The 16,153-nt window shown below is 45.7% G+C and overlaps 1 protein-coding gene and 1 pseudogene across 1 annotated transcript; both read right to left on the reverse strand.

Moving 5' to 3' along the window:
- Positions 1-726: 726 nt before the first annotated feature.
- On the reverse strand, positions 727-2,398 carry LOC119359805 (annotated as a pseudogene).
- Positions 2,399-2,995: 597 nt separating this feature from the next.
- Positions 2,996-7,141, reverse strand: LOC119356105 (F-box/LRR-repeat protein At3g48880-like). Its single transcript, XM_037623011.1, has 2 exons — positions 6,725-7,141; positions 2,996-3,733 (listed from the first exon to the last, which is right to left on the reverse strand). The coding sequence occupies exons 1-2, from the start codon at positions 7,078-7,080 to the stop codon at positions 3,196-3,198; spliced, it is 894 nt and encodes a 297-aa protein (XP_037478908.1). The 5' UTR covers positions 7,081-7,141; the 3' UTR covers positions 2,996-3,195.
- Positions 7,142-16,153: the final 9,012 nt, after the last annotated feature.

The raw sequence follows: 16,153 nt of genomic DNA on the forward strand, positions 1-16,153 counted from the left end.
ATAAAGTGGCCGTATGCATCGCCCAGATGCAGAGGCCGGGGATCATCCTCCTTTTCTAAAAAAAAAGCTAGATGAAACCAGACATGGCCTCCAGATGCTCCATATCTCTCCCTCCCATGGCCTTCTGCATGTCCAACACAATCCCAAGTATGCAAAGAAAACACAAAGCCCAAATTTGAACAAATCGTATATGTGATTGAGTAAAGAAGGGGGGTAAGAATTGGATGACATATGTGGTCGCTACTGAGGTCGACTCTATAGAACTGCTCATGGACGAAGTGGGAGAAAGAAGGACAGAGGGCGTGTATGGGTTTCACATTTTATTTTACCCTTATTGCTTATATAGTTTTCGGCCCAGTTTTTCTTATAAATGAGGTCAACTTGTTTATGTTTTTTATCTGGTTTCCCTTACAAACTGAAACAAGAATTTCTTTGAATGAGATCAAATTCAGGTAGGGACCTCTCTGTTGACTGTGAAAAAAAATAGTGTAATTTTCACAATCAACTACTCCCTCCATTTCTAAATATTTGTCTTTTTAGATATTTTAAATGGACTATTACATACGGATACATATAAACATATTTTAGACTGTAGGTTAACTCATTTTGCTCCGTATGTAGTCTTATTGAAATCTTTAGAAAAACAAATATTTAGGAATGAAGGAACTATAATTTATGCACATAATGTTCAATATTTGTCCATTCATTGCAGCGAACCTCCAGTGGACACGGCAAGGAGCAAGGGTGTGGTTAGATCGACTTGACGAAGTCTCAGTCAAGTGATAGAATATATATAAAAAGAAGGAAGAAAAACTTATACAATCTTCACATAAGATGTAATGAATATAGCATCGACTGGGTCAATTAAGATTTAGCAATCCCGTTTCCGGATCAAAGCTGCACAGTGCTATTTGCGGTTGCACCGTTGGCGGTGAGCTCCTTGATAAAGCCTACGAGCCTCTCGAATTCCGACGCCGAGGAGCCCCCTTCGGCGATGTCCGTCCTCACCTGCTGCGCCAGCGCCTGGGCCGACCTCCTTAGCTCGCCGGACTCCATGGCCTCCCTCACCATCCGTTCCACGACGGCCCTCTCGCACACGTCCTTCATGTCCAGCCCCGCCCCCCACACGGCGGCCGTGAACCGGCTGTTGATCTGCTGGTCCGCGAAGAACGGCCAGCACACCAGCGGCACGCCCTCGGCGATGCCCTCCAGCGTGGAGTTCCACCCGGCATGCGTTAGGAAGCACCCCACGGCGCGGTGCCGCAGCACGTCTCGCTGCGGCGCCCAGTCCACGACGCGCACCTTGCCCTTGCCCGCCGCGTCCACGGCTTCCTGGAGAGCGGCGCTCTGGCTCGCCCCGACCATGTCCGGCCGGAGCGCCCACATGAACGCGTAGTGGGCGCTGACGAGGCCGGAAGGAACTCGGCGAACTCCTCCCGCGAAATGGTTGCGAGGTTCCCCAAGCTCACGTACACGACGGACCGGTCCGCGTGCCCATCGAGCCACGTCGTACAGCCGTCGTCCTCGCGCCACAGGCTGGTGGCCGACGCCGGCGCGGCCGAGATGGCGTGGAGAGGGCCTATGGCGGAGACGTCGCGCATGTGGGGCGCGATGTGTGCGAGCGCCGACCGCTCCGGTGAGGCGGTCGTGTTGAATATGAGCGCCCGAGCCTTGCAGCTGTGAGCGGTGTACTTGGCGAGTGCCTGCAGCATGGGGTCGAGCTCGTCGGCCTCGGCGCCGTGGCCGCGGCAAGAACTTGGAAGATCTCGCCGCCGCAGGAAGCCCTCCATCCCCGGAACGCCACGGACCGGCTCGTCGAGGTCGGCGCCTACAGGGATCGGAACCTCGCCGAGCTCCACGAGCCTGGGCACAGAGAGGTAAGCCAAGATGCTGCACACGCTCTCCGTGCGGAAAGCGAGCGCCGGCACGCCGAGCTCCTCGGCGATGTCGATGGCGAACGGCAGCAAGCCGTCGGCCACGACGCACGACACCGGCGGGAACCCGCCGTCGGCGTGGCTTCTAGCGGAGAGCGGCGGGGCGAGCAGGGCACGGTAGGCGGCGCTGGCGCTCGGCCTCAGGGACCTGCCGATCTCGCCGAGGTGGGCGACCGAGCGCGGGTGGTCGTCGGGGAGGCCGTCCGGCACGGACGCGAAGCGGAGGCGTGGCGAAGCGGCGCGGTCGACCCGGCGGAGGTTGTGCTCCGTGTGCAGGAAGGTGACGTGGACGCCGGCGCCGAGGAGGCCCGCGGCGAAGGGGAGCATGGAGTTGATGTGGCCCTGCAGCGGCCAGGGGAACACCAGCACGTGCACCGGCGCCATGTCCGTTGGCCTCTCCTCCATCGCCCGGTACTGCTTCTTCTTACCGCTGCGCGTCAAGTGCGTTCCGTCAAATCCAACTCAGCAAGCGCCGGAGGTTTCAACTTTTCATGTTGATAAAGTATTTAATCGGCGAGCTGTTGCTGTGCCTGCTCTTTTGTTTGTCTGTTTTTTTTCAAGTGGGAGCATCGCATTCCAGTTTCTGCTATACTTTACTCGCTGAAGGGCGAGCATGACCGCCGGCTCCTCCTTTTTCTTTTCCTTCGAATCCGCTGAAAGAGGCCGGCTAAGAATTACATACGGAATATATACTGATCAATTGACGGAGTTAATAAAATTGGAGAAACTATTACAAACATCACGTTTTGCTAACTTTGCTGAGTTCATGGGCAACAAGATTTGTTTCTCTAAAACAGTGCTCAAAACTATCGCCCAAAATTGGCATGCGATATGGTAGCCAGGAGAATTCACCAAAATCTTGTTGCAACCAGCTGTTTGCGCAAGCGACAGTCCAAATCGATGAGCAGTTGCTTCAGCCATTAGAGCGCTTGCACTCCAATCAATCTTATAATTACCAGCCGCAATAAAAAAAACTCCTTTGAGTTTCTCAGTACAGCTACAGTTGCAGCCTGTATTATAAAGTACATACACTGATTGATTAATTTTAGATTTGACCATCATGCCCTTCAAGCCGAAGAGGGGGGACTCAGACACCGTTCATAGAAAAAACAGGCAGACAAGCAAACAAAATGTCATATCGACTATGCAGTCGAATGTACCATCCATTACATTGTACTACGACCAACTCAAACTTATTTAGAATTTTCAAACAGGAAATTATAATTAGTTAACAACAGAGACTACACATGCATGCCCGGTGTCAGGCAGTTTGCGATGGCCCAGCCAGCCAATCCATGACTTTGTTATCCATGGTGCACTTACAGGGCTCCTGAGGATTAATGTTGTGTTCTCCACAATTTGAGCAATCCATGAACTCGCCAAGCTCAAACTTCGAGTTCCAGATAAAGGCCTTGAGCCGTGAAGCTTTATGAAGCACGCTGCTTGAGATGGCCGAGGTCTCATAACCTGATATATCCAGATACTCAAGCTCCTCTAGGCAATCCAGGAATTTTACTATTGCAGCACAGGACATATCAGAATTTGGTATCTCGAGCTTCTTCAGCCGCGGAAGGGACTTGCAAATTACGGAGGCCATATCTTCACCCACATAGAGAGCAAACACTTTCAGCTCCAGAAAATCTGGGCAACACTGGTGCACATGGAGGAGGACTTCATAATTAACAAGACTCTCATCCACCGCCATGCCTTTAAGTGACTGAAGTTTGCTGATCACCTCACAGAAGTCATCAGAAGTCACACATGTGGTAGGAAAGCTGAAATAGTGCAGGTTTGGGCTCCTGTATAAAACATCCGGAAAGGCATTTAGCTGCAATCAGATTTCGTAACGACCATAAGCATGCCCATAAAAATTTCCGTGTCAAACAAATGCCGTACTGCCACATATAAATTATATACCATAATACAACATACAGTCAGCAGCCTTGACGTGGCGGCTGACTGGATGCTGACTGGGCTGTTGACCAGTAAAAAACCAGTCCAGGGTTGTTTCTTGTCCGGTTTTGAAAGTTCAAGGTTGTAAAGTAGACAGTTTCATAGTTCAGGGTTGTATATTAGACTTTGGTGGTAGTGCAAGGTTGTAATATGGACTTTTCTCAAAACCAAATACACCTGAGTTTACAAAAATCATGTTAAATCAGTTTTGCAAGTTTGCGGGCTTTTCCACTGAAAATATCACAACCACAAATAAAAATGCACTAACAAATATCATTCATTAATGAATCCTTACCAGATTGTCAAAAGATGACATCAGAAGCAGTTTATAAACATCAAGAACCAAATAATCAACTGACCAAGTAAAACTTCTGACTAATATCTAGATGAACTGCATAACCATGATATGTCTCATTGTTCCAAAAAGTTGATTACATGTGTACAGTAGGTGTGACTTGAATGTACATGTCATGCGACCAACCATTAATTCAAGAATATTGTTCAAGACAAAACAAACTTATAAGAATACCAGGGCATGAAATAAATGATAGGAACCAAACAAATTGCAAGAAGAAAAAAATAAACTTAACATATTAAAAGCTGAGAACACTGGCTTCTTTTGTGATTTGCAAAGCGGAGTCACCTTAACATGTTGTATGATATACTGTAATAACTTAAGAAGTCATCAATTATTCAGTTCTCACGGGGAAATTTAATTCATGAAACACAATATTCACACCCCTGCTTCTCTTTCTTACTTTCAGTTATTTTCTAAAATGTACCAAACTAACATTGCATGTGCACAATAGGAAGATTGCCTAGGATGGTTGGTTTACCATCAACCATGATATGCAAATGTATAGATGACTTCCAATGACAAAGAAGCAAGCTGTGAGGATGGTTATAAGGAAAGGCAAGGGATACAGAGTCAACAAGTAGGAGGTGGTGAGAAGGCGAACCGTAAACAGCAAGCCTGAGCTGGTGAGGTGCAGCAAGGATGTAAGTATGCAGCTCAGTACTTCAAGAATTTATCAAGGAGTGCTAGAATGGAACACATAGAATGGACGAAACATGTCAAGCAAGGGGGTAGGAGACAATTGCAGTTCAACAGCGTCATCTAGTAAAATGCAAGCAGTGGAATCCCACAGGGGACAGCGTCATGTAAAACCATTCGAATAATGACAGATACAACATGCGTTGTAAGGCTCTCATATTACTGAGTAAAAACAGATATGTTGAATAATTAACAAGAAATACATCAGCTTAAAACATCTACTAATAACAAATCTAAAAAAATGGCATGCTAGCTTCAGCGTTACAGCCACCACGTGCCACATTGACTGGCATACCTCATCTGTAAAACCATCATCCCTCATCTTTCATGTAACTGATTTATTAACTTATGATAGTTAAAGGACCACAATTTTCAAATACAAGTCCAAGAACTTAATTGGCAATTGAAAGCTGTAACTGCCAGAAGCACTTCAATTTCATTATGATTCACCAAAACATTGTCAACAAAAAAGAACATAAGTTTATTATGAGTCCATTGGGAACGATTATTTTCATTGTTCGAATCATGTAAACTGCAGATCCCTCTTCAATTGCACTTTTATCCCTATGGTAACCTAATATTCCCGGTGGCAAATTCCCTCTTCAATTTCACTATTACCACTGCCAGTGGCACTTCATTTTCATCATGATTCAACAAAACATTGTCAGTAAATAAATACTCCCTTCGTCCCATAATGTAAGACGTTTTTTGACACTACACCAGTGTAAAAAACGTCCTATATTATGGGACGGAGGGAGTAGAAGTTTATTATGAGCCCACTGGGAATGATAAGTTTCATTATTCGAATCATGTAAACTGCAAACTCCCTCTTCAATTTCACTACTGTCCCCTCTGGTAACTTCTACACATATACAACAACAACAACAAAGCCTTTAGTCCCAAACAAGTTGGGGTAGGCTAGAGGTGAAACCCATAAGATCTCGCAACCAACTTCTACACATATGAGGTAGAAAAACAATACCAACATAATAACTACATAAACATAGCAATTGAAATAAAAGCTGTCTATAAGATTGTGTTCCAGAGCATTCGGGGTTCTACAGACTAGGTTACAAAGTATCAAATTCACTTGGATACTTGAAAAAAAATCTTTGTTAAAAAAGGATTAGTTAAATTTAAACAAAAATGTGTGAAAACCTAAAAAAATATCACAGAAATTAATAGCAATTTCACTCCATTCAAGTTTAATGACATGACACTACACCATTCGAACTGACAAAACAATCTAAAAATGAAATATCAGTAGCTACTCCATAAGAATAAAAATTCAAACAAGAAACTCATCACGTTAATATGAATTTGATGGTAATGTTGCCAAAGTTCTATAAAATGAACATTCAGAAACTTGGAGGCCCCTTATGGATTTACACCTGAACAATCATAATCCTAATTAGATCATGTCAAATCCTATGGAGTAGTGCTGACCCATAAAAAATGCTGGGAATTAAAAGAGACATTTTCCGCAAACACGCATTACACAGCTACGTTACTAGAATCCTCAATTGCAGTACAGAAAAATGTGATTAGTACAAATTTACAGGCAAAGTTTCACTTTATCAGTATAGTTATATTTAGTTCTACACGGATCAACCGATCATATGAGTTATCACAGAAAATAACAAAATTAATTAGTTAATCGAATACAAGAAGGTATGGCAGTAGGATAACCTAACCAATTTTGTGCAGTAAATGACTACAGCGGAATGAACATCACAGGGACCACGCAAACAAGATTGCAGGAACAAGGACAAAGAAGCTTCACCTCTCGGCGAGGAACATGAGGTGCCCTTCATCGGCAAACTCCGGGAGGAGCACAGCCTCCATCCGACCATCTGCCCGCGTTGCGGCGACCTCAAGGTCGCCGGTGAGAGCGGCCTGGACGGAGATGCGCCCTCTGGTGGCACCGGACCCAGCCGCGCGCCGGGCGGAGGTCCGGGCTGTCCAGTCCCGGAGATCAACGCGGCGCCATGCGAGCGGGTCGCGAGCGGCGGCCCACCACGCAGAGCAGGTACGGGGTGCGCCGCCAGAAAGTAAATCGGGGGCGCCCACGCGGGACATAATCGCCACAAGGAGGTCGTGCTGCAGCTCCCCCCACGACCGGACCGCCGGCGGCGCCATGGACGGTCGGAGAGCGGTAGGTTTCCTTTTTCTTTCGCAAATGGAGAGGTAGGTTGTGGGGGTGTACCAGCAAGAATGCCGACCGTGCCTAAGTTTTCCTTTTACAAATATAACCTTAGAGCATCTCTAGCACATCCCGGCCATCCGGCATAATAACCGCCGAACGAAGGCAATTTTGCCGGCTAGATAGATCCCGTATAATTGACCATTTCGAAAAAAGTTACGGGATTTTGTGTACTTCGTTCGTTTCCGCCATATTTACGAGATTCACCCTTGTTTTTGTCGGATCCTCTCTCCTTGGCACGAACCAACTTTCGTTCCCGCCTCCCGCGCCGCCGCCGCCGCCTCTAATCTTGTCTTCGACCTCGTTGTCCGGCCACGTGACGCAGGAAACCAACCGGATGGAGTACCCGCAGCCATCGAGTGCCCCTTATCATGCGCCGCCGCCACCTCCAAAGCTGTCTCTTCATCCGCCCGCGCTTTCCACGGTCGTTCATGTCGGCGCCGGCGCGGCTCCACCCTCTTTCGGCCTCGGTCTGATTCCTCCTGTCAAGGCCGACGGTGGGAGGAACAAGACCGACTGCACCGGCCCAGCCGGTGCATAGGTGAAGCCCCCGAGGAAGAAGGTGATCGCGACAAGAGGCCGAGCTCCTTCTACACCTCCGGCTGACCAAGTTCTCCCCAATCACAACCACTCCACAGGATCACGCCCACCATGTGTTCGATGAAATGTCTGGGACGTACATTTTTTTCTTTTGCTTCATTTTGCTTTCGTGATCTTTGCTTTGAGTTTGAAGCACTTGTTTGAGCTTTGCCCGTTGAATTTTATAGCCAAAGCATGCACTCATCATATCCCGAAAGGTTGATCAGGCATTTGTAAGGTTAAACTTGTTACCTCATATTTTGTGCATGATTTTGGATGTGATAAACTAGTATGATGATAAACTAGTGATGTATATATAAATTTTATGTACTCATATGCAAGCACTTGTCAATATTTGTCGTATGAGTTTTTTTGGGGTATCGCGAGGCCTCCGGTGCGGAACAGATCCCGTAAACTCGTCCTACAAATGTTTTGCAGGACGGGTTTACGTTCCACCGAAGGGCTCGCGGTACCACAATTTTTTTACAGGCGCCCATAAAGGATCTTTGTGGGACGGAGGTGTACCGAATCTGCTAGAGATCCTCTTAGGGCATCTCCATTGCGGACCCTCAAACCGTCTGTGTCCGTCCGGACGCACGATTTTTGCCATCCAACAACACTAGTATGTATCTGTCCATGGCCGGTCCGGATGTCTATTTCCCACAAACTGGAGGCAAACTCGGGCGTCTTTGCGGGAGTCCATACACCAATCACGTAGGACTCCGACATCTTAGGCCCACTGAAATCCCCTTCCCGATCCCCTTTTATTCCAGTCCACCACTTCTTCCCCTTCCCTTCATCTACACCTCTATCATCGGTAGCCGCCGCTATACCTTTTCGTCCACGTCCCAGCCATCCTCAGGCATCCACAGACCCCACCCACAAGACTGCCGGCCTTGGACGACACCGTTGTCCACCCAGGAATCCCTGCAGTCAGGTACCCTCCGCATCCCTGTCAACACCGTTCATAGCGGACACCCCATCCGACAGGTGTTCTATCAAATGCCATTGAGTTTTTTTGAACTTCTTATTGTTCTAGAGAAGGACGATAGCGGGGTACTCAATGTACGAGGATGAGTTGTTGTGCGATGCGTGGTTGACCGTTTTAGGACTTTGTAGGCATGAACATTGGCCCCGCCTTTGGGCAAAGCGTGCATACTTTGTTTCATGGGCGAAAGAACTCCCTACAACATGCACGTCGTCCATGCATGCAACTCTGTCATGAAGTTTTGGCGGTGCAATTCACCAAGTGGAGACAAGGTGGCAATTGGGCACGTGAGCCATTGAGAGAATAAGTGTTGCTTTCTGTTACTCTACACGTTAATTAATTCATTCATTCACTTAATGTTGATGTACACGTTGTATAGCCTGCTCATGATGCCATGACGTACTATAGGACCGAGGGCAGGCCATTTGCGTACATATATTGTTGGATGAAACTCAAGGGGTACTTTATGTGGGACGACATGTGTCGGTTCTGGCACCCAATTATCTCGTTGAAGTTGAAATATTGTTGTACTAGAGATATTTGAACTAATGTTGTACTAGTGTTGCGGGCTATTTTTTATAAATTATGTATGAATTTTGCTTAATTTCATCATGTTTGCATGAATTTCATCTAGTTTGTTGAAATCCACTTTGAAACGTATGCGGCTACAGTTAGATGACCAATTCTCACATCAGTGTTCACAGACTGGTCCCCACTAATTCGTGGACGAATAAAGTATCCAGTTTGAAGGCCATCGTTGGAGATGCCCTTATGCCTATTTACATGTTAAAAATACCCACTCCAAAATTGATAGCCGCGAATGCCTTAGCATCTCCAGCCCATCCCATATAATTTAACTCTTTAGGTCTCCTTTGATTCATAAAATGAGAATATCATAGGAACAAGAAACCCATAGGAAGTGAGATGGCATGTATTTTATTGCGTACATGGAACGAGGAATAAGATGTCACTTGATTCATAGGGTAGGAATTTAGGGCATCTCCAACGGCAACCCGCAAATTTTCTTCCGCATCCGTCCGCGGACAGGGGGGACAGCCCGCAGACACGGATGCGGGAGGCAGCCATCCAACCATAGCGGCATATATTTTTACAATAGTTCGAACCAGCCGGACGAGATTCGTGCAAACCGGGCGAATTTTGATATAAACACGACGAATTTCATTTGAAATAGGATAATTCGTACATAAAATTGGATGATATTTCATTCGGTGAACTAAAAGCCTTAAAATAATTTTCTAATCTACCTTATACTTGACGGTGACCTCATAGGGTATGTCGGGCTAGCCGGTGGCTCCTCCTCCGTCATGGTCGCCCGATTCGGCGTTGGAGTCGGGCTTCGGGCGGCGGCATTGCGGCAGGGCTTTGGGTGGCGAAGAGCGCTAAGGGGATGCCGGCTCCGGCTTCACAGGAATGAGCATCCCCGGTGGTGGAGCCAGGCCATTGAGGTGGGGCACGGAGCGACGGAGCATCAGCTCCATCTGTCCCTTGTACTCCATGTCGGTGGCGGCATACACCTAGCCTACCACCGCTGACGGGGCGGTTGTTGGTGCTTCGACGGCTGGCCCTCCTTGTCGCCGGAAGATATGACGATCTCTGCCTTTGTCGAGGAGCCGCCTGCCGATGTGGATGACGGCCCCGGAGTTCGAGGGCGGCGTCGCCACATTCCGCCTGAGCCCACCCCAAAATGGTCACCTGCCGGCGTCGATGCCCATGACTTATGCATCACCGAAGTTGTGCAGGGAAATGGGCAGGAAGAGGAGAGGAGGAGGAGGATAGTTTGCGATGTGGACGGCGCTGGAGCGCGGCTTATATAGCCGCGACCAGGCCATGCGAAGGGCCGGTCAGCCGCTTCAACGTGGCGCAACAGCCAGATTCTGTTCCTCGGGAAGCTGCATTCGCATTGAAGCAGTAGCTCCCAAGAGGTCGTGTTAGTCAGCGCCGCCTCCCTCCCTCCAGCCACATCGTGGCATCAACGCCGGACACTGCGTGCTCTGGGCCGACATGAATGCGGCGTGGTAAGCGTCGCGTGCATCAGAAGGAGAGGCCAAGAGGTGTGGGTGGGGGTTTGGGGGGGCCAAGGCTGTCAGAAGTGGGCATGGCAGTGGACCTGACTCCCACAAAGCCCTCCCTGATAACCCACAAGTATGGGGGATCGCAACAGTTTTCGAGAGTAGAGTATTCAACCCAAATTTATTGATTCGACACAAGGGGAGCCAAAGAATATTCTCAAGTATTAGCAGCTGAGTTGTCAATTCAACCACACTTGGAAACTTAGTATCTGCAGCAAAAGTGTTTAGTAGCAAAGTAATATGATAATTAGCAAAAGGTAACGGCAGCGAAAGTAATATTTTTGGTATTTTGTAGTGATGATAACAATAGCAACGGAAAAGTAAATAAACGAAGAACAATATAGGGAAAGCTCGTAGGCAATGGATCGGTGATAGAGAATTATACCGGATGCGGTTCATCATGTAACAGTCATAACCTAGGGTGACACAGAACTAGCTCCAATTCATCAATGTAATGTAGGCATGTATTCCGAATATAGTCATACGTGTTTATGGAAAAGAACTTGCATGACATCTTTTGTCCTACCCTCCCGTGGTAGCAGGGTCCTAGTGAAAACTAAGGGATATTAAGGCCTCCTTTTAATAGAGTACCGGACCAAAGCATTAACACATAGTGAATACATGAACTCCTCAAACTATGGTCATCACCGGGAATGGTCTCCCGATTATTGTCACTTCGGGGTTGCCGGATCATAACACATAGTAGGTGACTATAGACTTGCAAGATAGGATCAAGAACTCACATATATTCATGAAAACATAATAGTTTCAGATATGAAATCATGGCACTCGGGCCCTAGTGACAAGCATTAAGCAGCAAAGTCATAGCAACATCAATCTCAGAACATAGTGGATACTAGGGATCAAACCCTAACAAAACTAACTCGATTACATGATAAATCTCATCCAACCCATCACCGTCTAGCAAGCCTACGATGGAATTACTCACGCACGGCAGTGAGCATCATGAAATTGGTGATGGAGGATGGTTGATGATGACGATGGCGACGGATTCCCCTCTCCGGAGCCCCGAACGGACTCCAGATCAGCCCTCCCGAGAGAGTTTAGGGCTTGGCGGCGGCTCCGTATCATAAAACGCAATGAATCCTTCTCCTCTATTTTTTCTCCCTGAATACGAATATATGGAGTTGGAGTTGAGGTCGGTGGAGCTCTAGGGGGCCCACGAGGGAGGGGGCGCCCCCCCCCCCCTCGTGGCTAGGGTGTGGGGCCCCTGGCCTTGATTCTTTGCCAGTATTTTTTATTATTTCCAAAAATAATCTTCGTGGAATTTCAGGTCATTCTGAGAACTTTTGTTTCTGCACATAAATAACACCATGGCAATTCTGCTGAAAACAACATCAATCTGGGTTAGTTCCATTCAAATCATGTAAGTTAGAGACCAAAACAAGGGCAAAAGTGTTTGGAAAAGTAGATACGACGGAGACGTATCAACTCCCCCAAGCTTAAACCTTTGCTTGTCCTCAAGCAATTCAGTTGACAAACTGAAAGTGATAAAGAAAAACCTTTACAAACTCTGTTTTGCTCTTGTTGTTGTAAATATGTAAAGCCAGCATTCAAGTTTTCAGCAAAGATTATGAACTAACCATATTCACAATAACTCTTAGGTCTCATGTTTACTCATATCAATAGCATAATCAACTAGCGAGCAATAATAATAAATCTCGGATGACAACACTTTCTCAAAACAATCATAATATGATATAATAAGATGGTATCTCGCTAGCCCTTTCTGAGACCGCAAAACATAAATGCAGAGCACCTTTAAAGATCAAGGACTGACTAGACATTGTAATTCATGGTAAAAGAGATCCAGTCAAGTCACACTCAATGTAAACTAACAGTAATGAATGCAAATGACATCGGTGCTCTCCAACTGGTGCTTTTTAATAAGAGGATGATGACTCAACATAAAAGTAAATAGATAGGACCTTCGCAGAGGGAAGCAGGGATTTGTAGAGGTGCCAGGGCTCGATTTTGAAATAGAGGTGAATAATATTTTGAGCAGTATACTCTCATTGTCAACATAACAACCAAGATATGGCGATATCTTCCATGCTACACACATTATAGGCGGTTCCCAAACAGAATGGTAAAGTTTATACCCCCCTCCACCAAGAAGCATCAATCCATGGCTTGCTCGAAACAACAAGTGCCTCCAACTAACAACAGTCCCGAGGGAGTTTTGTTTGCAATTATTTTGATTTGATTTGCATAAAGCATGGGACTGGGCATCCCGGTGACCAACAATTTTCTTGTGAGTGAGGAGCGGAGTCCACTCCTCTTGAGAATAACCCACCTATCATGGAAGATACGGACATCCCTAGTTGATACATGAGCTATTCGAGCATACAAAACAGAATGTTTATTTGAAGGTTTAGAGTTTGGCACATACAAATTTACTTGGAACGGCAGGTAGATACCGTATATAGGTAGGTATGGTGGACTTATATGGAATAACTTTGGGTTTATGGGATTGGATGCACAAGCAGTATTCCTGCTTAGTACAGGTGAAGGCTAGAAAAAGACTGGGAAGCGACCAGCTAGAGAGCGACAACAGTCATGAACATGCATTAAAATTAATCAACACCGAATGCAAGCATGAGTAGGATATAATGCACCATTAACATAAATATCGTAGAGGCTATGTTGATTTTGTTTCAACTACATGCGTGAACATGTGCCAAGTTAAGCCACTCGAATCATTCAAAAGAGGATACCACCCTACCATACCACATCACAACCATGTTAATAGCATGTTGGCACGCAAGGTAAACCATTATAAACTCCTAGCTAATTAAGCATGGCATAAGCAACTATAATCTCTAATTTTCATTGCAAACATGTTTATTCATAATAGGCTGAATCAGGAACAATGAACTAATCATATTTACAAAAACAAGAGAGGTTAAGTTCATACCAGCTTCTCCCATCTCAATCAGTCCATTATATATCGTCATAATTGCCCTTCACTTGCACGACCGAATGATGTGAATAATAATAACAGTGCACATGCATTGGACTAAGCTGGAATCTGCAAGCATTCAATAAACAGGAGAAGACAAGGCAATATGGACTCTTGGTTAAATCAACAATAATGCATATAGGAGTCACTTCAACAATTTAATTATGGTCTTCTCCTATCGACCCCCAAAGAAAAGAAAAGAAATAAAACTATTTACACGGGAAAGCTCCCAACAAGTAAAAGAAGAACAGGAAATCTTTTTGAGTTTTCTTTTTAATTACTACTACAAGCATGGAAATTAAAGCTAGCTAAAAGCTACAACTATTTTTTTGTTTTTCTTAAGGTTTATCAAACACACAAGAAGAAAGCATAAAAAGGAAATAAACTAGCATGGATATTACAATGAAAAAGTATGATCACCGACAACTAGCAATGAGTGTGTGAACATGAATGTAATGTCGGTGGGAAATACGTACTCCCCCAAGCTTAGGCTTTTAACCTAAGTTGGTCTAATGCCACGGACGGCCTGGCGGATATCCAAAGTTGTAGTTGGGGTCATACTGAGATGCAACAGTCATTGCATCGTGGGTTGCAGCTAGGAGGCGAGCTATCTCAGCCCTCCTCTTATACTCTTCTGCCTCCTCTCTGGTTATAAAATATCTCCCTTTTGTCTGAAAGTCAAAGAAAGTAGAAGCAGTGAGAGCGACGTGATAGGTGCGTCGTCTGTCAAAGATTAGTCGGTACTGGAGGAACTGATCGTTCCTCTCAACAAAATGATGACGAACCATAGCCTCATAATCCAAATAAGCAGGAGGCAACTCAATATCATCCCTCACGTATGGTTATACCAAGAAAATTACCTATATGGGTTGCATAAATTCCACCAAAGAAATCTCCATTAAATCTATTATGATGCAACCTACGTGCAACAATGGCTCCCAAATTATAAGATTTATCTCCTAACACAGCACTCCTAAGAATACTGAGGTCAGGGACACACATATGACATGCTTCATCTTTACCATTTATGCACCTACCTATGAAGAGAGCAAAATAATGTATAGTGATACGTCTCCAATGTATCTATAATTTTTGATTGCTCCATGCTATATTATCTACTGTTTTGGACTATATTGGGCTTTATTTTCCACTTTTATATTATTTTTGAGACTAACCTATTAACCGGAGGCCCAGCCCAGAATTGTTGTTTTTTGCCTATTTCAGTGTTTCGAAGAAACAAAATATCAAACGGAGTCCAAACTGAATAAAATCTTTGGGAACGTGATTTTCTCACCGAACGTGATCCAGGAGACTTGGACCCTGCTCCAAGGAACAAAAGAGGCGGTCACGAGGGTGGGGGGCGCCCCCCCCCCCTAGGGCGTCCCCCTGCTCGTGGGCCCCTCGTTGCTCCTCCGGCGTACTTCTTCCTCCTATATATACACACGTACCCCCAAAAGATCAGAACGGGAGCCAAAAACCTAATTCCACTGCTGCAACTTTCTGTATCCACGAGATCCCATCTTGGGGCCTGTTCCGGAGCTCCACCGGAAGAGGGCCGTCATCACGGAGGGCTTCTACATCATCATAGCCTCTCCGATGAAGTGTGAGTAGTTTACCTCAGACCTTCGGGTCCATAGTTAGTAGCTAGATGGCTTCTTCTCTCTCTTTGAATCTCAATACAAAGTTCTCCCCCTCTCTCGTGGAGATCTATTCGATGTAATCTTCTTTTTGCGGTGTGTTTGTTGAGACCGATGAATTGTGGGTTTATGATCAAGTCTATCTATGAATAATATTTGAATCCTTTCTGAATTCTTTTATGTATGATTGGTTATCTTTGCAAGTCTCTTCGAATTATCCGTTTGGTTTGGCCAACTAGATTGGTAGTTCTTGCCATGGGAGAAGTGCGTAGCTTTGGGTTCGATCTTGCGGTGTCCTTACCCAGTGACAGAAGGGGCAGCAAGGCACGTATTGCATCGTTGCCATCGAGGATAACAAGATGGGGTTTATTTCATATTGCATGAACTTATCTCTCTACATCATGTCATCTTGCTTAAGGCGTTACTCTGTTTTTAACTTAATACTCCAGATGCATGCTAGATAGCAGTCGATGAGTGGAGTAATAGTAGTAGATGGAGAATCGTTTCGATCTACTTGTCACGGAAGTGATGCCTATATACATGATCATGCCTAGATATTCTCATAACTATGCTCAATTCTGTCAATTGCTCAACAGTAATTTGTTCACCCACCGTAGAATACCTATGCTCTTGAGAGAAGCCACTAGTGAAACCTATGGCCCTCGGGTCTATTCTCATCATATCAGTCTCCATCACTTTAATCTTGCTTTGCTTTTTTACTTTGCTTTTACT

This window comes from Triticum dicoccoides, chromosome 2A (genome assembly GCF_002162155.2).
Source record: "Triticum dicoccoides isolate Atlit2015 ecotype Zavitan chromosome 2A, WEW_v2.0, whole genome shotgun sequence".
Classification (NCBI taxonomy): domain Eukaryota; kingdom Viridiplantae; phylum Streptophyta; class Magnoliopsida; order Poales; family Poaceae; genus Triticum; species Triticum dicoccoides.